Source organism: Panthera onca (assembly GCF_046562875.1).
Source record: "Panthera onca isolate mPanOnc1 chromosome E1 unlocalized genomic scaffold, mPanOnc1 haplotype 2 h2.Chr16_ul_3, whole genome shotgun sequence".
Taxonomy (NCBI): Eukaryota; Metazoa; Chordata; class Mammalia; order Carnivora; family Felidae; genus Panthera; species Panthera onca.
Genome location: NW_027675817.1, coordinates 3,001 through 30,919, shown reverse-complemented (window position 1 = coordinate 30,919; position 27,919 = coordinate 3,001). Strand labels below are relative to the sequence as shown.

The 27,919-nt window shown below is 37.3% G+C and overlaps 1 protein-coding gene across 1 annotated transcript; it reads right to left on the bottom strand.

Annotated features, from left to right (window-relative positions):
* Positions 1–1,761: 1,761 nt before the first annotated feature.
* LOC144615443 (EF-hand calcium-binding domain-containing protein 13-like) lies at positions 1,762–26,057 on the bottom strand. Its single transcript, XM_081794768.1, has 9 exons — positions 25,925–26,057; positions 21,961–22,033; positions 15,383–15,526; positions 14,981–15,049; positions 11,467–11,582; positions 7,400–7,514; positions 6,369–6,512; positions 5,836–5,907; positions 1,762–2,282 (listed from the first exon to the last, which is right to left on the bottom strand). Exons 1-9 carry the CDS (start codon positions 25,937–25,939, stop codon positions 1,996–1,998), a joined length of 1,035 nt encoding a protein of 344 aa, XP_081650894.1. The 5' UTR covers positions 25,940–26,057; the 3' UTR covers positions 1,762–1,995.
* Between the last annotated feature and the right edge of the window lie 1,862 nt (positions 26,058–27,919).

The following is a 27,919-nucleotide window of genomic DNA, read 5'->3' as shown; positions in this document are numbered from 1 at the left end:
AAGTCCTACTGGACTACTTAGAGTTCCTTGGCTTCTCCATGAGCTTTGTTCTTCTGTACTTTGTACATACTGAACATTCCTTCCTAACTCCTTTCAGCCCCTTTCCCTGCACCTGCAATTCTTGGCTAGTTCCTACTCATATTTCAAAACTCAACTCCAACAGCATCTCCTCCAAACAGCCTCTCTGACTACCTTATCCAACCCTGTGTGGGTTAGGTACCTATTGTATACGTTCCCGTAACACTCTGTTTACCTCTGTCGTGGTATTTAACAATTGGAATTCGCGTTGTTTGTCATCTTGACAGACTGTAAGCTCTTTTATCTTTATATACTTAGTGTCTAGCAAGCAACAGTGCTTAATAAACTTTCATTGAATGAATGAAATAGCTCACCTCTGAACTCTCATACAACTCACTATCATCACTTGTGGAGGAAAAAACTCAGTCCTCCTCCTGTGTTTCTTCTTTACTCTCACTCTATGGCCACGCTTACAGCACTCTGACACTAGATATGTGGGGGGTTTTCTCCCACCAAGCAATTCTCTGCAACACCAACTGAGTGTCATACAATTTAACGCAATTCTGACACTATCTACCTGGAGATGGCATCAGGTCTCACAGGTTAAGGGTTCAGTCCCATGAGACTGCTCCCCCTCCACTGCAGATGCCAATCACAAGTAGTAGGTCCCCAGGTTACCTACAACTTCTGTCCAACTTGGCTACAAATTGGAGGTTCCCATGACTTTCTCTCCCTTGGACTCAATTATTTCCTAAAATAGTTCACAGAACTCAGGGAAATACTTAACATTCATCAGTTTATTAAAGGATATGATAAAATATACAAATGAACAGCCAGATGAAGAGATACATAGGGTCTGGGAGGTCTGGGAGCATCCCAAGCACGGCAGCTCTGTCCCTGTGGAGTTGGGTCAGTTATCTTTCTGGTATGTAGATGTGTTCACCAACGTGGAAACTCCCCAAACCCCATACTATTAGGATTTTATGGAGACCTCCTCACATAGGCATAATCAATGATTCACTCCATTTCCAGACCCTCTCCGTTTTCTGAAGAATGCGGGTGGGGGATAGAGCTGAAAATTCCAAAGTTCCAATCATGGCTTATCCTTATGGTGACAAGTCCCCACCTAGAAACCAGAAGCCTTCCCAGAATCACCTATTAGAACAACAGATGCCCCTAGAGTTCTCATCACTTAGGGATTTGCCAGTGTTTTAGGAGCTCCGTGCCAGGAATGGGGTTGAAGGGCAAATATATATTTCTTATTATAAATCACAACACATCACATCACTATGTCCCTGGCTATTACTCAAGTACTGCCATATACCATTGTAAATTCACTAAACTTTTATCTCTTATATTGTTATATACCCTTTTGTTGTTTACAGCTTGCCTCACCAACTAGACTGAAAGCTTCCTATGAATATTTTATATTTACTCGATTATCTGACACATTACATGACCCCTTACATATCAAAGACACTCAGGATCAGGTCTGTCCCATAGTCATACAGGCCAGGCACTGCCTAACGCTGAAGGGTGCTGTTTACAAGCACCCATAAGTTGTGCTGTACAGCGGCTCCAGTCAATATGATTAATGAAACAATGCTTAAACCCATTTAATAATGGAATAAAGAAACTACTTTTAGGAACTGAATTTAAATGAATAAAAGAACCACATAATAATTGGCAAAATTTGAAAATTATACCTTGTTTTCTCTGAAACCTCTTAGGATTCAATCAGTCTCCTCCCACAAATGTCTCCTGCAGAGGGGAGAAAGTCCTCCCTCAGTCTCTTCCTGGCTCAGAGCAGTTTCCCTTCAGCACAGCTTTCACAGAGAATGACCTTGCCTTCCCTGAAGATGCTAAAAACATACACACAGATACACTCTGATGGAATCAACACAGGATACTTCATGGGTCATAAAAAATCTTATTAATCTTATTCAAAGATTTTTCTGTCAAGATAAATCTATGATCTCAGTAGACACGCTCTCTTAGAGTACTTTTTCCATTAGGATAATAAAGAAAAAAATTATTGGGGAGTGATGAATGGAGGATAGGGAAGGGGAATGGAAAATTTGCTATCACTTTATTTGGAAAGTCAACGTAGTTATATATACCATCAACATCAAGCGTTTTCACTAACATCTGGTGTTCTTCAGGCTTTACAGAAACACTGAGGTCATCAAAAGCATCTTTCAAGTCACCAATCTGAATTCTGTTGCAGTTCATCAAGTTGACAGTTTGGAGGGCAGTACATAAACCTGAAAACACAGGGGGATTCTATAGGTCATATATTTCAATTAATATTATCATTATGATTCCAAAATTAATAAGCCAAACATCCCTTTATTCCAAGCATATTTCCCTGAGATGTTCAGTTATTTTTGTCTCAAACTAAAAAAACTAAGATGACTCAGTTTTGTTTTTGTTTTTTAACTTAACTGCCTTACCAATGAGTTACACAAATCATCATACACTCAAGGTATCAGCTTCTCAAAAGTTAAAATAGGCCATTGCATCTTTTAGGGAAATGTTTCATTGTATATGCATGAGACAGAATTTGGGGCTTACTTCTGTCTATATGAAATAGCCCAAATTTCAGAGTATAAAAATATTAGTCCTGAATTTTCTTCTGCTTATTTTGCTACTGCTTTCATTTTTTGCATATTCTTCATAACTTTCACTCTATTATTAGAAGTCCGCCAAGGAGTGTGGGAGTATTAAGGTGCCCCATTCCCAGCTCTTATCTAAAACCTCTAGGGATTTTCCCTTCTAAATGGGGTCCTTAGGATTAGAGCCAAGCCTCTGTCTGCCTTTTCAATGACTCCCACAAATCATGGTACACTCAAGGTCACTGTTTGGATTATAATCTCTAGTTTATCTAAGAGAATATTTAAAAGGAGGCAAAGTACTGGTACTCAAAAGAATTGCAGGAAAGAGTTGTACTATTTAGTAAGACATTATTAGATAAGACATTTTCCAACAAATCCTAATTCATGAGTGCCTTATTTCTCCAATAAATCCCAGCAGGTTTTTTTTGTAGACATTACAAACTGATTCTAAAATCCACATGGCAGTGTAAAAGTCCTAGAATAGTCAAAACAACTTTTTTTTTTACATTTTTTTAATGTTTATTTTTGAGAGAGAGAGAGCGCGAGAGAGCGAGCGAGCAAGCAGGGGAGGGGCAGGGAGAGAGGGAGACACAGAATCCGAAGCAGGCTCCAGGCTCTGAGCTGTCAGCACAGAGCCTGACATGGGGCTCAAACCCACGAACCATGAGATCATGACCTGAGCTGAAGTCGGACGTTCAACTGACTGAACCACCCAGGTGCCCCAGTCAAAACAACTTTTTAAAAGTAGAACAAAGTTAGAGGGCCAATACTACCTGAATGGTTTCAATGTTTATTGCAAAGCAACAGCAGTCAGACAATGTGGTTTGTGTAAAAACTGACAAAGAGGGGCGCCTGGGTGGCGCAGTCGGTTAAGCGTCCGACTTCAGCCAGGTCACGATCTCACGGTCCGTGAGTTCCAGCCCCGCGTCAGGCTCTGGGCTGATGGCTCAGAGCCTGGAGCCTGTTTCCGATTCTGTGTCTCCCTCTCTCTCTGCCCCTCCCCCATTCATGCTCTGTCTCTCTCTGTCCCAAAAATAAATAAAAAACGTTGAAAAAAAAAAAAAAAACTGACAAAGATTAATAGAACAGAAGAGAGAATCCAGGAAATAAATATATATGTATATTTATATGATTTGTTACAAAACTACAAAGGAATTTCCGTATAGAAAGTATAGAGAAAATACAATCTTTTCAACAGTGGTGCTGGAACAAATGAAGGTCCATATGCAAAAACAAAACAAAACAAAAAGGAACTCTGATCCATACTTTATTCCACATATAAAGATTAACTCAAAATAGATCACAGAGCTAAAATACAAAACCAGAGGTGCCAGGGTGGCTCAGTAAGTTAAGCATCCGACTTCAGCTCAGGTCATGATCTCCCCGTGAGTTTGAGCCCGCCTCAGGCTCTGTGCTGATAGCTCAGAGCCTGGAGTCTTGCTTTGGATTCTGTCGCCCTCTCTCTCTGCCCCTCCCCCACTTGTGCTTTTTCTCTCTCTCTCTCTCTCTCTCTCTCTCTCTCTCTCTCTCTCAAAAATAAATAAAAATATTAAAAAAATATTTTTTAATGCAAAACCAAAACCCATAATACTTTTAGAAGAAAATATAATAAAACATTTGTAACCTTGGGTGAGGCAAAGATTTCATACATGTGACACCAAAAGCACAATATATAAAAGAAAAAAAAAACTAATTAACTGGACTTCATCAAAATTAAAACTAATGCTCTTGACACTTAAGAAAATGAAGACACTCAGAGAAAAATGTGCTCAGTAGAAGACTCGGAGAAAATATTTGCTAAGTATATATCTCATAAAGGACATGTATCCAGAATACAAACAGAAATACAAAAAAACCCATCCAACTTTATTTTTTTTTATTTTTTTTTAACGTTTATTTATTTTTGAGACAGAGAGAGACAGAGCATGAACAGGGAAGGGTCAGAGAGAGAGAGGGAGACACAGAATCCGAAACAGGCTCCAGGTTCTGAGCTGTCAGCACAGAGCCTGACGCAGGGCTTGAACTCACGAACCGTGAGATCATGACCTGAGCCGAGTCGGACGCTTAACCGACTGAGCCACCCAAGCGCCCCAAAACCCATCCAACTTTTTAATTTTTTTTTAACGTTTATTTATTTTTGAGACAGAGAGAGACAGAGCATGAACGGGGGAGGGGCAGAGAGAGAGGGAGACACAGAACTGGAAGCAGGCTCCAGGCTCCGAGCCATCAGCCCAGAGCCCAACGCAGGGCTCGAACTCACGGACCGTGAGATCATGACCTGAGCTGAAGTCAGACGCTTAATTGACTGAGCCACCCAGGCGCCCCCCCATCCAACATTAAAAAAGATCTGTACAGACACTTTATAAAGATACACAGATGACAAATAAGCACATGAGAAGATGCTCAACATCATTAATCAGTGAGGAAACACAAATTAAAACCACAATGAGATACTACTACACACTTATTAGAATGATTAAAATTAAAAAGACTGACTCCACCAAGCACTCCCAAGGATATGGAGGAATTGGACCTCTTCATACACTGCTGGTGGAAATGTAAAATGGTGTGGCCACTCTGGAAACCAGTTGGCAGTTTCTTAAAAAGTGAAACATACACCTACCATGTGAACCAGCCAATCTTTGGTAACTACTCAAGAGAAAGGAAAGCATATATTCATACGATGAATATTGTTGTACACAACTGTTCATAACAGCTTTATTTATAAGAGCCCCAAACTGGAAATAGCCTAACGAGCCGCACCAGGTAAGTAGACAAACTTCAGTGTATCAGCAAAATGGAGTGCTATGCCAGTAATAAATGACAATGAACTGCTGATACATCCTACGTGGATGAATCTCAAAATAATTATGCTGAATGAAAGCATCTAGCAAAAAAGAATATACCCATTTTATAAAAGTCTGGTAAATGCCAATGGATCTATACTGGCAAAAAGCAGATCAGTCGTTGCCTACGGATGAGGAAGAGGATGGGAAAAAGGCAGGAGAGATTACAAAGGAGCATGAGGCAGTTTTGCAGGTCAGGGATGTGTTCATTACCTTGATTGTGATGACAGATTTATAGGTGTGTGCATATGTCAAACTGTGTACTTTTAATTATAAAAATATACAGCTTTTGAATATCATTTATAGCTCACAATACTGTTTAATAATAACAAAAGGCAATGGGAAATATGACCCACCTTCAAATTCAGGAGCTGGCTTATTTGTGTTCAAAGCCTCCAAAATTTGTTTGAGACTTACTTCACTATTTTCTAAAAAGTAAAGTATAAGGATTATAAAATGGCAAGGTGTCAATAATCATCATTAAAATAACCATGACAGGGAATGGTGTGTGTGTGTGGGGGGGGGTGGGGGGGGGGGGAGGGGACAAATTTTGTTAATGTCTGAAAATTAGCCAGATAAAAACTAATCAATTTAAAATAATTTTACCACGAATCTATTCCCTTAAAACAAGAAAAAATTCTAACGGTATTATTTGTCTTAATTAAATATTGATGTATACATTTTACAAATGTGATGCCAGACAGAGGGTGACTCTTAAAAATATTTCCAAGAGTAAAAAAATATTAATTTTAATTTGTTCTCAGTATGCCTACATTCTCATTATGTTTCTAAGACCTAGTTTATCTAAAACATACATATATAAAACATATCCCAAGCACACAGTAAAACTAGGACTTCAACAGAGATTGTTCTTTTAAAAAGGACTCACCATCAATAGATGCTTGACCCAGAATTTCCTGGAACGTCTTGTTGCTTAATAGAATTCTAGCCTTCCGGAGTTGGGACCTCAGCTCATTTATAGGCATCTTATCATTTCTGATCTTATCAAGAGTTGTAATCTCTTTAAATAAATCTGTAAACATGTCAAGAATAGAGAAGTGATGAGGAAGTTGAGGCAAAGCCCTTTTTTAGACTTAACACCCTAACCTGCACAGAGTAGATGCATTACAAAAGGAATTCTGAGTTAGAGGGCTTTCAAAACATGTCAGTGGGCTCTGTTTTCAGAAGTCACTTAAACAATAAGCAAAATTTAACATACCCCTAGCCAGCTAAAAGTTGAGTTTCTGCAACATTTTGTAGAAGTTTGCTTTTATTTATTAACTATTTCTCCTCAAAGGTTTTTCTACTACATGCTCCAGTCTTTCATAGACTGTAAAGCATTTCAAGAACAGCTTGATAATAAATAGCTCTTAGAATGAAGTCAAATATCAAAAATAGAACCCAGCTAGTTGGCAAAAGGAAAACTGAAAAATATAAATCTGTTATACTCTGAAAAACAGTCACACCCTCTCCTAGGCATTAGAAAGCCTCTCTTTCTTGCTAGCCTACCTACTAGTATTACATGCAGTAAATCCTTTTTTTTTTTTTTTTTTGTACTTTTTTTTAACGTTTCACTATAGGTGAGAAAAAGAAGCATATGGAAATTATCGGAGGTGAGAGAAAATTGTATTAGATTCACCAGGGGAGAAAATGTGTACCTTATACTGGAGCATATACTGAGACAAACTATTTTGCTTTAAGAAAGCATATTCTAGGAATGTAATTCTAAATAATTCATTACAGTCAAAGCACAGATTAAATATGATAAGGAATAAGAAAGCAGATTATAACATCTTGATACAGCAAAGAAAACTTAAGGAATTAAAAATACAGGGGAAAACAAACTATATTTTAGAAAAAGAATACCATTGAATGATCTTAGAAATTTACTTTTAATTTTCATTCTTTTACTATACTTACTATTGAATGGTGTTGATGGTTTAGGTGAATTAATGAAAACATCAATTACATCTTTTAAGATCTTTTTACTTTCTGCAAAGTTAAGAAATAAAATGGAATTTAAATAGATTTTAAGCTCATTAAAGCAGGGATCTGGTATTGTTTCAATTTCATTCAGCTTTCAAACTTCTGTGACCATAATGCATGGTAAGAAATACACTTAGATTATGAGCATGTGCGTGTGCACACACACACACACACACACACACGTACACACACACAAAAAGGGAATGCAAGGAAACACAATCTGGGAATTGCAAGGTACAGTTAGGATTCAGACCTTCCCATCCCCTGCCCCGAGGCAGGTCATAAGACACTCATGTGAGAGATGCCCTTGCTATACCCAGAGGGAGGGTGCATCCTTATCTCTGAAGACTGAGGGTTGGAGGGACACCAAGAGGAATCTGAACGAACAGACCTTACTAAGTTTCCCCTGGTTTACCACGCTCAGCTCATCTCATTTTGTCCTATCACAGTTTTCTACCACTTTCCACACTTCATCAAAGCTAACACCAAAACATTCAGCTTTAACAACTCCTTATGAATATTCCCCTTTCATGTAAAATTTATATTAACTTTGAATGCTTTTCTCTTGTTGATCTGTCTCTTGTTACAGAGCTCCAGCTGGGAACCTAGAAGGGCAGAAGGAAAAGATTGTTTTCCCACTCCTACAGAAGCCTGCTTCAGGGGTCATAGGCTGGTAGCCCACAGACTGAATATAGCTGAGAGTCAGTCATGTTCATTGTCCTAGGGAGTGGTGGGGTTTTCTTTCCATTTGAATTTAACTATCTTCATCTAGGACACATGCTCTCAAGTTACCTTACAGTCCACACCCCTTCCTTTTGTCTTACAGCCAACTCATTTTATTAATTTTGCATTACGTGCCTGGCTACCGCAGGCATTTGAGTTAGCGGACTCTGCAGAGCCTGATTCAAAAGTTACCCTTCTCTATTGAAGTCTATTGTAATTTATCTAAATGGCAAATATTGGAGCTATGGCACTATACCTTTTGAAGTGGCAGGATAATTTGACCCATCTTTCCTATTCGAAGCAGTTAGCTTGGCCTTAAATATTTCCTCACTCCTGAGATTTTTGTAGACTGAGAGTTTTGGTAGGGACTATGTTTGCAAAAACCTAGAATCATTGAAGAAAATATGCCAAATGCCTAAATAGAGAGGAAGAGTTTGTCTGGAGACAGAGACAGAAGGAAAGAGAGGGACAGGGAGGGGTTGAGAGACTAGAGGTTTGATGGGAAAGAGTGAGAATTACCCTGTGGGAGCTTCCCTTCACACAGATGCAGGATTACCACAGGCTCCAACAACAAAGCATCAGTAGAAACACAATGCAAGGAAGTTTTAAAAGCTCTTCCTCTGTCTCCCACATTATGGTGTGACTTTGGAATGGGAGAGGGTGCCAGTAATCAACCACCCTGCCCCCAGGGTCTGATTTAATTTAATTGAAAGAAAAAAATGATTTCAATTTCTGGTATTTAGTAGCCAGATATCTGGATCAGCCCTCCTACTAAAAACAACTAAAAATTCTAAATAAAATTATTGCTATAAAAAAAAAAAATCTTGGGGCGCCTGGGTGGCTCAGTCGGTTAAGCGTCCGACTCCAGCTCAGGTCATGATCTCACAGTCCGTGAGTTCGAGCCCCGCGTCGGGCTCTGTGCCGACAGCTTGGAGTCTGGAGCCTGTTTCAGATTCTGTGTCTCCCTCTCTCTTTCTGACCCTCCCCGACTCATGCTCTGTCTCTCTCTGTCTCAAAAATAAATGTTAAAAAAAAAAATTTTTTAAAAATCTTGAATTCATCAATGTGTTGCCAAGAAAGTAAGAAATTCCCAGACCAAACAACTGATGAAAGGCTGTAATCCAGAAACACGGCGACTGTTTTTACCCAAAGAGTGTTTGCCAAAGACAAAACAAAACAAAATTGGATGAATTTTAGTTTGTAGTTTCAAAGGCTCAGACAAAGCCTAAGTTCCTCCCAAAGTGGAGGGGAACGTGGGGTGGTTATCCTCAATTTACAAAAATGTTTCTCTAGATTTCAAGACCCAGAAAAAAATATCAAGAATAAGAAAACGTTCCTCCTTTATAGATAATTTGACTTTTCTCTCTAGCTACCTTTAAGATTTTTCTTTCTCTTTGGTATGTCACAGTTTCATCATGATAACCCTATGTATGGATTTCCTTTCATCCTATGTGGGATTCACTGGAATTCTTGTATTGGTAGGTTTAGGTCTTTCTCATTCTGGAAAATTCTCAGCTATAGTTCTCCAAATATTTTCTCTGCAACCACTCTGTCTCTTCTCTCCTGTGTGGCTATATATCACATCTTTTCATTCTTTCTTTTTCTAGCTTTACTGAGATATAACTGACATGTAACATTATATTAGTTGTAACTAATATATAACGTAATCAGATACACATATATATTTCAAACTGATTGCCACAATAAGTAGACCTCTTCATTCTGCCTTCCTTTTAGCTTCTTCTTCTTCTTTTTTTTAATGTTTATTTATTTGGGGGAGAGAGAGAGAGTAGGAGATGTGCAGAGAGGGAGACAGAGGATCTGAAGAGGGCTCCATGTTTACAGCAGTGAGCCCAATGCAGGGCTCTAACTCACAAACCACAAGATCATGACCTGAGCAGAAATCTGATACTCAATCAACTGAGCCACCCCAGCGCCACTAACCTCTTTCCTATATTCCAACTCTGTCTTTCTATGCTGCATTCTGTATAATTTCTTCAAACTCCTTTGCACTTCATATTTCTCTCTTCACCTATGTTTAATCTGCTAATATTGTTGTCTGCTAATTAATTTTAATTATTATATTTTTAATTTCTTTAAGTCCTGTTTCTTTCTTTTCAAATTTTAGTTTCCCTTACATGTTTTCAAATTTATCTTTTTTTAGAAGAGTACAGAAAGAGTGAAATTAAAAGAATAGAAAATACATATATATCCAAAAATATACTGTATTGCATATTCGCAGGTTGCTCAGAGAGTAAATCTTAAAATTTCTCAACATAAGAAAAAAACCCCTTTTTAACTATGCATGGTGACGTGTTAACTAGATCTATCGTTGTGATCATTTCATTCTATATGTGAAATATATATACAAAATGTCACAAAATCAATGGTAGAGAAGAAAATGATACAGATGAAAACATAAATTGAGGAAACAATAAACACGATAGAGAGGATCAGAAAGCCAGGAATTAGTTAAGAGTTATTAAAATTGACAAACCGCTAGCATAAATGACCTAAAAAGAAAAAAGATGGGGCGCCTGGGTGGCTCAGTAGTCAAGCGTCTGACTTCGGCTCAGGTCATAATCTCGTGGTCCATGAGTTTGAGCCCCGTGTCAGGCTCTGTGCTGACACCTTAGAGCCTGGAGCCTGCTTCAGACTCTGTGTTCCCTCTCTCTGACCCTCCTCCACTCTCTCTCCCTCAAAAATAAATAAAAACATTTTTAAAAATCTTTAAAAAAGAAGTATCTGATTTTATTTATTTTTTAAAATGTTTGAAACATCTTTTTAAACATTTTTAATGGTTATTTATTTATGTTTGGAGGAAGAGAGAGAGGGAGAGAACAGGGGAAGGGCAGAGAGCAGAGAGAGAGAGAATCCCAGGCAGGCTCCGTCCGTCAGTGCAGAGCACTGTGAGATCGTGATCTCAAACCGTGAGATCATGACCTGAGCCAAAATCATGAGTTGGACGCTTAACTGACTGAGCTACCCAGGCACCCCAAGAAGTATCTGATTTTAAAACCTGGATAAAAACAGTACTTGTTTCTACTAGTCTTCTCCAAATAAAGAAGAGTATCCACACACTTTCCAAAAGGGTTACAACAATTCTCAGTAACCAGTTTATAAACATAGCAGTCCCATAACAATCTTCCTAAACCTATGGTATTAGTATTCTTAAAAAAAAAAAAAAAAAAATGAGCCAGCATGAACACGTATAGTCTAAACAGGAAAACTGAGAGGTAACTCAAGAACTCACCATCTGTTTCAGAGTTCAGTAACACCCCAGGTTTTTCTTCATTTAAAGGTTTCTCCAGGCCCTCCAACGCAGATAAAAGGTCTGTAACTTCAACTTTCCTATCAAAGACACTATTAACAACGTTACATGCATCTTCTATTCCTAAACAGAGACATGACAAAATACAAAGATATCTAGTTGGTCAGTCTATCCAGAGAAGCACATAACAACTTGATTTGGGTGAGATGTATTCATTTTCTAGAATACCCAGTCTTGAGAGATTTTGCCTCTCTGAAATATTCTCCAAACTGAAAGCTCTACAACATTTATAGGTTTACAATGCTTATATCAGAAAACAAGACACACTGAAATAGTTTACCTTACTAGTTCAACACAGGAAGGTAAACAAAACAACAAAATACCAAAATTATCTCTAAGAAAATAGTGCCATGATGGGGAAACAAAAGGGGGCACTTGGGTGGCTCAGTCAGTTAAGTGTCTGACTTTGGCTCAGGTCTTGATCTCACGGTTTGTGAGCTCGAGCCCCACATCAGGCTCCGTGCTGTCAGCGCAGAGCCAGCTTCAGATCTTCTGGCACTCTCTCTCTCTGCCCCTTCCCTACTCATGCTCGCTCACTCTCTCTCTCTCAAAAATAAATAAACAAACATTTAAAAAAAGGCAGCCCTTTCTGTCTTTATCTAAACATTTGGAAAGAATGACAGTGTTGTTGATGACATGCCAATAATTTGTTGCTTTACTAACTCAAGTGTTATTCATTTATATCTTTTAATCTCCCTTGTATCCAAGTTACAACTGTCTTCTTTATTATGTCCTCCCTATTTTTTCCCCTTCATCATACTTCCTAAAGAGTTCTTTATTAGTCTTTTGAAAGAACCAACTTTTGGTTATATGGATAAGTGCGTGTGTGTGTGTGTGTGTGTGTGTTCTATTTCACTAACTTCAACTTTCCACTTTGTTAGCTCCTGACTAGCACTTTTCAGGGGGATTGTACTGCTCTTTTGTTGTTTATGCTGCTGGTTAGCTCTGTAAACTGAACGTTTAAGATAAATTGTTCTGGAGGCGCCTGGGTGTCTCAGTCGGTTAAGCGTCCCACTCTTCATTTTGGCCCAGGTCATGATCATGTCAGCTGCGCTGACAGCAAGGAGCCTGCTTGGGATTCTGTCCTTCTCTCTCTCTGCTCTTCCCCCCCGTCATATGCACTCTCTCTCCGAAAATAAATAAACTTAAAAAAAGATAAATTATTTTTGATATTTCTTGTTTTCTAATAAAAGCATTTAATGCTATAAAATATCCTGTAAGATTGTTTTGGTCACACTCTACACGATTTGATACATAGTGCTTTCACTGTCATCATTTCTAAAATCTTTCAGGTTTCTTTTATTCTTCCACCAAGGAATTACTTACAAGGCAATTTGTTTTTCATCTTAAAAGCAACACTTTTCCTTTCTGTCACAAATAATTTTAATGTCACAACATCATGGTCAGACTATGTGGTCTGAATGACTTCTGATTTTCAGAATTCACTGAAATTTTTATTTGTGGCTTAAATACATCATCTATTTTTGTGGATATTCCATAAGTATTTGAAAAGAATGTGTATGTTTTTAGCATACAGAGTACTCTAATCTGTTTCTGAAGTCAACTTTGTTAATATTGTCACTTCAATCTCAATCTCTTTCTCAATTTCTTTCAATCCGTCTATTTCAATCTTATCTATTTAGAATTCAGTGTTTACCTGGAAATAGATATAAATATGGTTGTGTTTTATGGGCATTAGTAGAAATCCAACTTATATAAAGCATTCTTTGTTATACACGTATTCCATTTTTTCCTTTCTTCATGGAACCGTATTATTACTGAGGTCTCTCTCTGGTGCAAATGTAAATCTAGTTTACTGTTATGACGTGTATGTATGGACCATATTTTATTCAACCATTTCCCAAATCATGGACTCATAGATTGTTTTCATTTCTTCCCTCCCATAATGTTGCAGGGAGCATCCCTGTACATGTCTCTACAAGAAACTTCTCTGGGCTATTTATCTGACAATAGAATTATTGGATCATAAGAAATATGCATACTGAATTTGACAAGTACTGCTAGATTGCAATCTGGAATGCTGTACCATTTTACCTACTCACTAGCAATTTGTGAGTATTGCCAACTCTCTTCATACACATATTTAGCTATGTGGGTTTCTCCTCCTGTATACTAAGTCTTATATCCTTACTTATTTTTCCAATTGATTTCTTTCTTTCTACTGTTGATTTGCAGAATTCCCTTATATTTGAGATATTAATTTTTTGTTAGTTATCTTGTAATTATCTTCTTCCAGTCTGTTACATGTTTTAGAGTCCTTCATTTACCAGAAATCCTTAATTTTGATGTGATCAAATCCTTTTTTACCCCATGGTTGTGCTTTTGGGGAGTAACATCTTTAAGAAGGCATCCATAACCACAAGGCACAATAGTTTTTCTTGCATTTTCTTCCAACAGCTTTATAGTTTAATCTTTGAGATCCATTTTAACATTCATTTGATTCTTTGAAGGTTATTTTTGTATATGGTATGACATAGGGATTCTACTTCATTTTCTCTGCATTGTAAGGCAATTTTCTCAAATCAGAAGCTAAATAATACATCTTTTCCCCCACTAACTGATGATGTCATTTCTATCACATTCCGAGTTCCCATTAATAGAAGTCTCTACTGGGTTCCATATTGTGATGCACTGGTCTATTTTCACAGGTCTATATTAAAACAGCATTATGCTATGTACTAACATGTGACAAAGCAAGATCTTTATCTTTTTTTTTCCCAAAAGGGTCTTAGCTATTCATAGATCTATAATCTTCTATAATGAATATAGCATTAATTTGTCAAGGTTCCCACCAAACTTATCCTGAGATAGTGAGTGGAACTGCATTCCAAGTACAGATTATTTAGAGAGAATCCACTTATTTCAATACTTCTTTTAAAACCCCAGTTTTAGGACTACAGTTCTCAATCTCAATGTCTGTGGTCCAAGGCTGTTTTAGTGTCCCCATGATAGAACTGTGCTGAAATTTCAAAACAAACCGAAAAAAGTTAAGCATTTAGCCAATGTTTTTCACAAGGAGATAGAGAGCAAATGTAAAAAAATATATATATGAAGAAATAAACAAGAAAGATAAGAATACAGAGGGGAAAAGTCATTAGATGTGATTTAAAAAAGCAAACCTGTTACTTTGATTATAAGATGGATAACCCCATCAGCATTAGTGAGGACAAAAGAAAGAATATAGCAATAAAACACATGACAAGGAAGAAAGAGAGACAACAGAAATTTTTTTAAATAATTCAAGAATATTACAGTATGGAAAATATGCATCTATGTGTGAAAACCTAGAGTTTACAACATGAACTGAGTTTAAATGAGAAAATGCATAAAAGGGGGGTTTGGTAGAGTATATATAAAGTCTATATACACACATACCTATACATACACCAACCCCCAAAAATGAAGTTTCTGTTCATATGCATTTTGAATTTCATACTTACTGTGGCACTCGATAAATTCATCACTGTTGTTCAATTCTCTGATGAAATCCTTAAAACTCACCACTTCATCTTTTTTTAAAAAAGAAAAAAAGAAAGAATTTAGGTATTATTGTAAAAAGGACCATTTGATGTTATAACACCAGAGCTATAAACACAAAAATAATGGAGAGGACTGGTAATCCTATTGTGACACATGTGATATGCAGAATAGACCTAAAATAAAGCTGTCAGAGATGCACTTTGAACATCAATTCCTCTGATAAAAACCCGTAAATTGATAGACAAGAAACAACTTTTAATTTCTCTTTTAAAAGATATATGGCAGTATATTTCCTTTGGCATTTAGAGTGAAACTTCTGAAATATGCAAAATTTGTTATTTTAAATTGAAATAATTACTCACCGTTAGGATTAGTGTTATCCAAAGTCTCCTTTATTTTATCATCTGTTAGATAGATTCCAATGGCATTTAAATTTTGCTGAAGTACAGGAATGTCTTTAAGTTCATTTTTGTAAATGTTGATGTTGTAAAATTGATTTTTATTTCCTGGGAAGAGATAATCACCTTCAGTTAGAAAGGAATTTTCATGTTTCTCCTTTATATTTTAATTTTTTTTAATGTTTATTTATTTTTGACAGAGAGAGAGAGAAAGACAGAGCATGAGCTGGAGAGGGGCAGAGACAGAGGGAGACACAGAATCTGAAGCAGGCTCCAGGCTCTGAGCTGTCAGCACAGAGCCTGACACGGGGCTCGAACTCACAGACCGCGAGATCATGACCTGAGTTGAAGTCAGACGCTCAACCGACTGAGCCACCCAGACACCCGTCTCCTTTATATTTAAAAAAAAGTGGGGAAAAAAATCTCCCAAGATATAAAATTATACTTAAGAGAAAAGGCAGTATTTGTATTTATTTATGTACCTACAATAATTTAAAATAGGTGACAATAGGTACACAGAAATGTATAAATATAAGTAAGGAAACTGGGGGAAAGAAACAGAAGAGCAGCAAAAATAAGACAAAAGAGAGCAACAGACAAAGTACATTTCATAAGGTCATATACATTAAATTTTGCAACAATATCAAATGTGCATGCATCTAACAAGAGCCTTCCAAATATAGCAAAAACTTGCAGAATTAAAGGGAGGAATGCATGAACCCATAATCAGAACTGCAGATTTGAAAATCTTGCACTTAGTAATTAATAGAACAACTAGAATAAACATCAGGAAGAATTAAGGGCGCCTGGGTGGCTCAGTCAGTTAAGTGTCTGACTTTGGCTTAGGTCACGATCTCACAGTTCATGAGTTAGAGCCCTGTGTTGGGCTCTGTGCTGACAGCTCAGAGCCTGGAGCCTGCTTTGGATTCTGTGTTTCCCTCTCTCTCTGCCCTTCCCCTGCTCGTTCTCTCTCTCTCTCTCTCTCTATCTCTCTCTCTCTCTCTCTCTCTCTCCCTCCCTCCCTCCCTCTCTCTCTCAAAAATAAATATTAAAACAAAAAAAATTTTAATGTTTAAAAAAAATCAGAAATTAGAATATCCAACAAAACTAGCAAACAATCTAACCAAATGATATTTATAGAACACTACCCAACAACTACAGAATATACATTCTTTCAAGTGCACATGGAATATTCACCTAGGTAGACCACATGCTAGTCTTTGAACCAAATCTTAATGAATTTAAAAGAATTTAAATTGTACGAAATAAATTCTCTGACCAAGGTGTATTACATTAGAAATCAGTAACAAGATCCCTAGCACATGTCCAAATATTTGGAAATTAAATAATATAGTTCTTTAATTTTTTTAATGTTGATTTATTTTTGAGAGACAGAGAGAGGCAGAGCGTGGGTGGGAGAGGGGCAGACAGAGAGGGAGACACAGAATCCGAAGCAGCTCCAGGCTCTGAGCTGTCAGCACAGAGCCCGACACGAGGCTCCGACCCAGGAACCATGAGATCATGACCTGAGCCGAAGTTGGACACTTAACCAACTGAGCCACCCAGGTGCCCCTAAATAGTACATTTCTAAATAACTCATGTTTCAAATGAGATATCACAAGGTAAATTAGAAAATATTTTAGGGCGCCTGGGTGGCGCAGTCGGTTAAGCGTCCGACTTCAGCCAGGTCACGATCTCGCGGTCCGTGAGTTCGAGCCCCGCGTCAGGCTCTGGGCTGATGGCTCGGAGCCTGGAGCCTGTTTCCGATTCTGTGTCTCCCTCTCTCTCTGCCCCTCCCCCGTTCATGCTCTGTCTCTCTCTGTCCCAAAAATAAATAAAAAACGTTGAAAAAAAAATTTAAAAAAAAAAGAAAATATTTTAAATAAGTGATTATCAAATCACAACATATAAAATTTTGTGAGATGCTGTGAAAGTGCTCAGAGGGAAATTTGTAGTTTTAAATGCTGGAAAGGTATAAAATCAGTAGTACAAAAAGTAGTGGTATGAAATTCTTTTTTCTTAATGTTTATTTTTGAAAGAGAGAGAGCGCGCCTGCGAGCATGAGTAGGGGAGGGGCAGAGAGAGATGGAGACACAGAATCCAAGGCAGACTCCAGGCTGGCACGGGGCTTGAACTCACGAGCCGTGAGATCATGACCTGAGCCAAAGTCGGACGCCTAACCGACTAAGTCATGCAGGCACCCCTGAAACTCCTTTTTAAAAAATTCTTTTTTAGAGTTGTATAATACTCTACTGTACATAGAAACTAAAGTTTATTCAACTAACCTCCAATGTTTACACATTAAGTATTTTCATTCTTTTGCCATCTCAAATAATTCTGTAATGAATAATCTTATGTATCTATATTTTCACATTGTTGGAAGGTATCTTCAGGGAAAATTCCTAGAAGCAGGATTGCTGGGTCCAAAGGTAAAGGCATATGTAGTTTTGTTAGACATTGCCAAATTCCCTCCATTAGACTGGTAGCATGTTAAACGCCCACCAGCTATAGGTAAACGTCTTTTTCTCTACAACCTAACAGTTGTGAAGGTTTTCAATTTTTGCCAATCTAATGGGTGAGAAATTGTATGTCCATTTCAATTTGCATATTTCTTATTATGAGTAAAATCAAACATCTCTTAATATGTTCATAAGCCATTTAAGATCTTTTTTATGATTTATATATCCATGACTTTTGCCCATTTTTCTATTTTTCTTCTGTGATATACATTATAGTTTCTACCATATTGTTATTTGTTCTTTGACTTTACCTATGATATTGTATTAATAGATAAAATTGTTTTTTTTTTTAATTTTTTCCAAGATGGATGTCAGAGAGCTTACTGCCTATGTTTTTTCCTAGATTTTTTTTAAACGTTAAAAAAATTTTTTTAACATTTTTCATTTGTTTTTGTGGGACAGAGAGAGAGAGAGAGAGAGAGAGAGAGAGAGCGAGCATGAGCCGGGGAGGGGAGGAGAGAGAGGGAGACACAGAATCCGAAGCAGGCTCCAGGCTCCGAGCTGTCAGCACAGAGCCCGACGCCCACAGACCGCGAGATCATGACCTGAGCCAAGCCAGACACTTACCTGAGTCACCCAGGCGCTCCTCTTCCAGGAGTTTTATGGTTTCAGGTCTTACAAGAGCAAGTATTTAATCATAGTCTAAGATAGGAATCCAGTTTCATTCTTTTGCATGTGGTTGTCTAGTTTTCCCAACACCACTTATTGAAGAATCTGTCCTTTCCCCACTATATATTCTTGCCTCGTTTGTCATAAATGAATTGACCGTATATGCAAGGGTTTATTTCTGAGCTCTCTGTTCTGTTCCACTGATGTCTGTTTTTATGCCAATACCATAGAGTTTTGATTACTATACTTTTGTAATAAAGTTTGGAATCAGAAAGTATGATGGCTCCAGCTTTGTTCTTTCTCAAGATTGCTTTGGCTATCAGGGTTTTCTATGGCTCCATACAAATTTTAGGATTGTTTGTTCTAGGTGTGAAAAATGCCATTGGAATTTTGATAGGGATTGCATTGAGCCCGTATATCGCTTTGGGTAGTATGGACATTTTAACATTATTAATTCTTTGACTCCACAAGCATGGAATATCTTTCCATTCATTTGCATCATCTTCAATTTCTTTCTTCAATGTCTTATAGTTTTCAGTGTACAGGTCTTTCACCTCCTTGGTTAAATTTATTCTTAGGTATTTTATTCTTTTCAATGCAATTGTAATGGGATAGTTTTCTTAATTTCTTTCTGATAGTTTATTAGCAAATAGAAATGCAACCGGTTTTTCTATTTGATTTCATATGGTGCAACTTTACTGAATTTGTTTATTAGTTCTAACAGTTTTTTTTTAATAGGGCCTTTAGGGTTTTCTACATATAATATTGTGTTATCTGCAAATAGTAACAGTTTTATTTCTTTCTTTCCAATTTGGATGACTTTGTTTCCTTTTCTTGCCTAATTGTTCTCGGTAGGACTTCCAATACTATGAACACAAGTTGAGTAAAAGTAGTGAGAAAAATTACGGCATAGGGAATATAGTCAATAACACTGTAATAACATTTTATTGTGACAGATGATAACTACACTTATCATGGTGAGACGTGAGCAATACATAGAATTATTGAATCACTATGTTGTATGCCTGAAACTAATATAACATTTTATGTAAACTATATTTTAGTAAACAAAACAAAACAAAAAAACTGGCAAGAATAGGCATCCTTGTCTTGTTCCTGATCTTAGAAGAAAAGCTTTCAGTTTTTCCCCATTGAGCATATATGTGGCCTTTCGTATATGGCCTTCATTAAGCTGAGGTATGTTTCTTCTGTACACACTTTGTTGAGAGGTTTTTTTTAATCATAAATGGATGTTATCTATCATAAATTGATGTTTGGCAGTTTCTATCAATTTAAATATATATCCCAGCAATCCCATTTCTAGGTATTCAACTAGGAGAAATGAAAATATATGTCCACACAAATACCTGTACATAAATATTTATAGCAGCTTCACTCATAATCACCAAAACCCAGGAAACTTCAATAGTTTATCAATTGGTAAATATACAAACATTACATTCATGTAATGGAATAATACTCATCAATAAAAATAAACACACTGCATGCAAAAAGTTGATGAATGTAAAGTATAATATGCTATGTGAAAGAAGCCAGACTCAAATGAGCTTCATATGTTATGATTCCATTTACATGACAACCTAGAAAAGGCAAAACTTTAGAGTCAAAGAATAGATCAGGGGTCACCAGGAATGAGGGTTAGCGAAATGGATGGACTACAAAAGGACACAAAGAAACTTCTGTGGTGATACAGTCTATGTGCTGTTTAGTAATGGTTACATGACATTATTTTTAAGAATTCAAAAAACAATATACCTAAAAAAAGGTGAATTTTACTACACGCAAGTTATACTGCAATAAATATAAATTTGCTCCTCAAAAATATAGTCAAGAGAGTAGTTGAGAATACATAAAAACAGAAAAGATAGGTATAAAATCCACTTTGCTAGGTTGGTCAAAAGTTTTAAAGTTGTCTTCTTTTTATTTTTCAAATTTTTATTCAAATTCTAGTTAGTCAACATATAGTGTACTATTGGTTTCAGTAGAATTTAGTGATTCATCACTTACATATGACACCCAGTGTTCAACGTAACAAATGCCCTCAATACCCATCATCCTTTTAGCCCATCCCCCGCCCACCTCCTTCCACCAACCCTCAGTTTGTTCACTATAGTTAAGACTCTTCATATGGTTTGCTTCTCTCTTTCCCCCACCTTCCCCTATGTTCATTCGTTTTGTTTCTTAAATTCCACATGTGTGAAATCATAGGTATTTGTCTTTCTCTGCCTGACTTATCTCACTTAGCATAATCCAGTCTGGTTCCATCCACATTGTTGCAAATGGCAAGATTTCATTCTTTTGATGGCTGAGTAATATTCCATTACATATACATATACATACACCATAACTTCTTTATTCATTCATCAATCCATGGACATTTGGGTTTTTCCCATAATTTGGCAATTGTTGACAATGCTGCTATAAACATCAGGGTGCATGTGGCCCTTCAAATTAGTATTTGTATACCTTTTGTGTAAATACCTAGTAGTGAAATTGCTGGGTCATAGGGTAGTTCCATTTTTAACTTTTTGAGGAAACTCCATATTGTCTTCCACAGTGGCTGCACCAATTTGCATTCTAAAAATTATTTTCTCATTGTTTATAATATTCTAATAAATTCAGGTCAGATATACCTAGTGAATAATCTCAGAGAACAGTATATAATCTAATATTTTTCTAGCACTATCAAAGTAAAACCACCCATAACTTTGAGTTTGGGGTAAATTTAGCAGTCTTTGCCATATAATTCAAACACAAGTTATATAAACTAATACTGTATTGTTTTATCTTTAAAAAAATTTAATGTTTGTTTATTTTTGAGAAAGAGAGAGACAGGGAAACCAAGAGCGAGTGGGGGAGGAGCAGTGAGGGAGGGAGACACAGAATCCGAAGCAGGCTCCAGGCTCTGAGCTGTCAGCACAGACCCTGATGGGGGGCTCCAACTCACAGACCACAAGATCATGACCTGAGCCGAAGTCTGACGCTTAAACAACTGAGCCACCAAGGTGCCCCTATATTGTTTTATCTTTATATTGTTTCTTACTTACCTGTGCTTTATCTAATCCTGTGTGTTTTTTAAAAGATGTTTTAAAAAACATCTTTTTTTTGAAAACATCTTTGTTTGTTTGTTTGTTTACTATTTTAGGGAGAGAGAGAGCACAAGCTGGGGAGAAGGATGAAGGGAGAGAGGAAATCTTAAGCAGGCTTCATACTCAGCGCGAATGGATGCAGGTTGAGCCCATGACCCTGGAATCATGACCTGAGCCGAAGTCAAGAGTCAGTTGCTCAACCAACTGAGTGACACAGACGCCCCAATCCTGTGTTGTTTTAACATGAAAACCACTGCCTGTCCTTCCACACAGAGCCAGTAGATACATATTAAGTGGAACTCACCTGAGGCTTTAGGCATGTTCAATGTATCACAGAACTTAATAAAAAAATTCTTCAAAGGTAATCTTGCCATTTTCTGTAATGCAAAGTAAAATGTAGATGAAGGAATTACTGCTTCTGAATTAATCTGTCAGCAGTTAATAGTCAAGTTATAACAAAGGTGAAAAGCCCGGGGGTCAGCCTGTACTGTTCCTTCTTCCTTAACTTCTGCATACATATGATTATCAATTTCTATTCAATTATTTCCAAATACTGCTTGAATATATCACTATATTAGTTAATGCCTATGCTATTACAATAGCATTGCTAAAAATCTATCGCATCAGTCTCATTTCTCTCCATTTATTTTAAACAATGCAGCAAGAGAGGTCTTTCTCTTTAAAAAAAAAATCTGGTTACTCCTCTGAATAAAACCCTTCAGTAGCTCCTACTTGTCCAAAAACTACAAAAGCAAAACAAAACAAACACACGGTGGGCAGGCAAAGAGGCTATAGGCCAATATTCCTTACAAATGTGTTAACATCTAAGTGAAATTCTAGAAAATAGGGTTAAGCAGTATAAGCAGAAACTAAAGTTCTAGATACCTTTAGGACATGCATTTTCACTGAGGGTGATAGGCTTTCAGGAAGGAAAACAGGTTCTTGGAGGGGAAAAAATCTTAGCCATTACAATGGTTTGTGGCCACAGTACATAAGCAAATATTTATTTTTGGCATTAAACATTCATAGCGTGTGGGATGGTGAAAAAGACAAAAATGTCTAAAAAGTCTCCTTAGGGGAGTGATATTTTTTTTTAAAGGTTAAGAAACACTACTTTTAGGATAATGGTAACCACCTAAATTTACTCTGGAGAAATCTAAGAAAAAGGCTTAGAAATCCATAGGACCAAAGATGGCATCTTGATGTGGAACTCAGTGCATAGAATTTGGTGGTGAAGGAAAAGAAAGAAGCAGTTAAAGATGAAGTCCCTACTAAACAGTATCAAAATGTCAGAAGGCTCACTACCCCCACCTCCCACCCTCTGCCCCAAAGGTGCCATTAAAGTAAACGGACTTCATTTACTTCAGTAGAAACTGAAGACAGAGCTCCACACTGAATGTGCCACCCAACACCCTCAACTCTTTCAACAAATCAGGATAGAAATGGATAAAGGAAGATCTGAGATGGGAGCCAACAACTCAGAAAATAGACTGTGTAGAAAGACCAAGTCAGCTCCAAAATAAAGACTCAAGTAAAGTAAAGGTACACAAGGTAGAATGGATATGACAAACTATAGTAAGGGACATAAAGGATAGACATGAAAAGAACCAAAAGGAAAAAAAAAAAAAAAAAGGAGGGGGAGAGAGAAAAGGAAGAAAAAAAAAAAAACCCAATGCAAAAAAAAAAAAAAAAAAAAAGTAGAAAAGTTTACAGCAGAAGTGACAGAGCCCAGAAATAAACCCCACATATGCTCAACTAATATTTGACGAGGCAGCCAAGAACATTCAATGGAGAAAGGATGGTCTCTTCAACAAATGGTGTTGGGAAACTGAATAACCACTTGGGATACTCCCCAAAATTACCTCAAAATGAATTAAAGATTTAATTGTAAGATCTGATACTGTAAAGAAAACATAAGGAAACAGCTTTCAGACATTGGTCTTGGCAATGATTTTTTGGACATGACACCAAAAGCACAAACAACAAAAGCAGAAATCAACAAGTAGAACTAGATGCAATTTAAGATTTTTCTTTTTTTTAATGTTTATTTATTTGTGAGAGAGAAAGACACAGAGCATGAGCAGGGAGGGGCAGAGAGAGAGGGAGACACAGAAACTGAAGCAAGCTCCAAGCTGTCAGCACAGAGCCCGACATGGTGCTTGAACTCAAGAATCATGAGATCAAGACCTGATGTCGAAAGCTTAACTGGCTGTAGTCGGACGCTTAACCGACTGAGCCACCCAGGCACCCCAGAACTACATTCAACTTAAAAACTTTTGTACAGCAAAAGAAACAATCGGCAAAATGAAAAGGCAACCTACAGAATGAGAGAAAATATTTGCAAACCATATATCTGATAAAGGATTATTATCCAAAATATATAACAAAGAATTCACACAGCTCAATAACAAACAAGCAAATGAACTATTTTAAAAATGGGCAGAGCAATAGAATAGGCATTTTCCCAAAGAAGACATCCAAATGACCAACAGGTGCATGAAAAGGTGTTCAACATCACTAACCATCAGGGAAATGCAAATCATAACCACAATGAGATATTGCTCAAACCCGTTAGAATGGCTATCATCAAGAAGACCGGAGATAAGGATTTGTGATGATGTGGAGAATGGGAACCCTCATACACTGTTGGTGGCAATGTAGATTGGTGCAGCCACTATGGACAATAGTATAGAAATTCCCCTCAAAATTAAAAATAGAACTACGATATGAACCATCAATTCCCCTTACAAGTGTATATTCAAAGGAAACGAAAACAGGATCTTGAAGACATACTCCTGTGTCTATTTCAGCATTATTCACAATAGCTAAAATATGGAAACAATCTAAGTGCTCATCAACAGATGAATAAACAGAGGTAGTGTGAAAATAGACAACAGAGTATTTTTCAGCCATGAGAAAGAGAGAAATCCTGTCATTTGCGACAAGATGGTAGGATCTTGAAGTCCTTATGCTTAGAGGAGATAAGCCAAAGACAAATGTTGTATATATCGCTAATATGTGGAATCTAAAAAAGCCGATCTCACAGAAAGAGAGCAGAATGGTGGTTACCAAGGACTTAGGGGGTGGGGTGATTGGGGAGATACTGTTAAAAAGTACAAATTTGCAGTTAAAATGAATAAATTCTGGAAATCTAATGCTGTGCTGATCTAATACTGTATTACATAATTGAAAGTTGCTAAGAGACTAGATCTTAAATGTTCTCACCACAAAAAAAGAAATTGTGATAATTACGTGATGTGATAGAGGTGTTAGATAACATTACAGTGATAATTATATTGCAATATATAAATGTATCAAATCAACACATTGGACACTCTAAACTTACATAATGTTATTATATGCCCATTATATCTCAATTTTACAAAAAGGAAAAGAAAAACTCTGTGGAGGTGGAGTGGGGGGAAAAAAAAGCTCTAAGTCACTAATATTGAGGATGAAAATGAAGGTATCATTACAGATGAAGCAGAAATCAAAAAAGATAAAAAGCAGATGTCAAGGACAACTTTATCCAATACATTTGAAAAGTCAGATGAAGTGGACAAATTCCTATAAAGACACAGCCTGCCAAAATTGACAGGAAAATAGAATATTTTCTTGGTAATACCATACAATTTCAGAAATTAAATCAATAATCCAGAATTTTTCCATAAATAAAACTCTAGGCCCATAAGGCTTCACCTGTGAGTTCTGCTTAACATTTGAGGAAGAAAAAAAATCTCTTACAGAGAATAGGAAAGTAAAGAATATTCCCCAACTCTTTTGAAAACGTAACAAAAATGATATTCAACAATACCAGTCATTAAAATAACGCAGTTATTTTGTACATTTATAAACATCTGCTTCCTTGAGCCAATGCCGCAGGCAACACCCCCTGAGGTATTCCTGGATATCAGCATAGTTTACCTTCCAAAGGGTTAACACGTGGCGAAGGGCCTCACGGACTCTGTTGTACTCTGTGCATGGCATTCTGACTGAATACTGCCCGTGCCAGTCAGTTCACAAAGTGACCTCATCTCCCAAGTACCACCACCCACAGGGATAAAGTAGGCCCAGACTCACCCATCTGTTCAGTTTCACAGAGCTCAGGCTTGGCACACTATGGTGGCACTGGTGCTCACCAGTCATCTCACTGCAGCGCCCCCCCCCCCCCCCAGGGTGCCCTCCATTGCTGTATATCCCATCCATACATCTCCCATCCCCACTGGTAGATGATGGCCTTTACAACTAGATGCATTCAGACTACTAACCATGTTCAGGTCCATGTCTTAATACTTCATCAAGTAAAACATTAGCTGCATGAAAGTCATTGTTCATCAATAATGCCTTGAGGCTAGAGACATCAATTAGATCATTCTGGAGAATTTGAATAGTAATGAAGAGTAGCTGTGTCACTGAGAAAAAAAAAAAAAGAGCAAAAACGTGCTTCAACAGCAGAAATAAGAGTACATTGTTCACTTTCACTTAATGGGCTTGAGTTGCATAAAAGAACTTTACATGAAATTACTAGTAGTTTTAAAAACCATTGTGTAGGGGCGCCTGGGTGGCGCAGTCGGTTAAGCGTCCGACTTCAGCCAGGTCACGATCTCGCGGTCCGTGAGTTCGAGCCCCGCGTCAGGCTCTGGGCTGATGGCTCGGAGCCTGGAGCCTGTTTCTGATTCTGTGTCTCCCTCTCTCTCTGCCCCTCCCCCGTTCATGCTCTGTCTCTCTCTGTCCCAAAAATAAATAAAAAATGTTGAAAAAAAAAAAAAAAAAAAAACCATTGTGTATTGTAACAGCTAGCAGTTACTGAACACTAAGTGCTGGAGACTCTTCTGAGTACTTCTACTTTACCTACTTAAGTCTATTATTACCTATAATAATTCCAAGATAGGCATTATTATCCCCATTTTTCAGATGAAGGAATTGAGGTTAGTGAGATTTAAAAAAAAAATTTAATGTTTATTTATTTTTGAGAGAGACAGACAGACAGACAGACCACGAGCGGGGAAGGGTCAGAGAGAGACAAAGATGCAGAATCTGAAGCAGGCTCCGGGTTCGGAGCTGTCAGCACAGACTCCAACGTGGGGCTCAAACTCACTAACCGCGAAATCATGACCTGAGCTGAAGTTGGGCGCTTAACCAACTGAGCCACCCAGGCGCCCCGAGGTTTGTGAGGTTAAGTGATTTACTAAAGAATACACTGGTATTAAGTGGCAGGGCCAGGATTCAAATCCAGGCACGATATTTCCAAAGCCCATGCTCTTAACTACTGTGCCTTTCAAGTAGACGTATGTAACTGGTCAACCATGATGCCTACAGCTACATAATACTTCATATGTGGACCCTGAAATAATTGTGAAGCATTACAAAGAAGTTTACATCAAAACTTTATTGCCTTATTTCACTTAAAGTTATGTTACAGAGACAAAATAAGAAGAAGAAGAAGGTGCTGTTTCTGTAAGTCGTGCTCTTTATATTTATCTTATAGCCCCACAAATCTTGACAGCCTTGGTCACTTTCCAATGCCTTCAAACAGTTGTGGTTGTTGATGCTGTTTAATTTAATCCACATTTTACTAGCTGTTCTCAGCAGGAGGGTTGGTTTCACATAAGCTACTCCATCATAGTCAGAAGTAGAACCAGGTAACTCAAGCTTTATAGGTAAATTTGATGCCCTGCTCTGGTTGAAAATTACTGTTTAGGTTATTACTTTACTACAAAGCTATAGTGATTAAGACCATGTGGCATAAGAATAAATAAAAATCAATGGAATGGAACTGGGAGTCTAGAAATAAATCCATACATTTCTGATCAATTGATTTTTTACAAGGATGGCAAAACCATTTATTTAAGGGGGAAAAGAATGATCTTGTCAACAAATGATGCTGGGGTAACTGGCTATCTGCATGCCAAAGAATTAAAGTGGACTCCCATCTCACACCACATACAAACATTAACTCAAAATGAATCAAAGATTGAAATTAAAAGGCTAAAACTATAAAATTCTTAGAAGAAAACATTAGTATAAATCTTAATGATCTTGGATTATGTTTAGACATGATATCAAAAGAAGTGACAAAAGAAAATATAAACTGGATTTCACCCAATTTAAAAACGTTTGTGCTTCAAAGGACACCACCAAGAAAGCGAAAAGACCCATAAAATTAGAGAAAAGATTTGCAAATCATCTATCTGATAAAGCTATAGTATCCAGGACATAAGAACCCTAACAACGTGACAAATAACCCAATTTTAAAATAAGCA

Excerpts from the sequence above, each read along its gene's own strand:
- LOC144615443 (XM_081794768.1), bottom strand. Across the intron at positions 7,515-11,466 it reads TAAATGAAGAAAAACCTGGG|CTTAAAATCTATTTAAATTC; the intron begins GTGTTACTGAAC and ends TGCTTTAATGAG. Across the intron at positions 5,908-6,368 it reads GGGTCAAGCATCTATTGATG|AAAATAGTGAAGTAAGTCTC; the intron begins GTGAGTCCTTTT and ends TTTACTTTTTAG.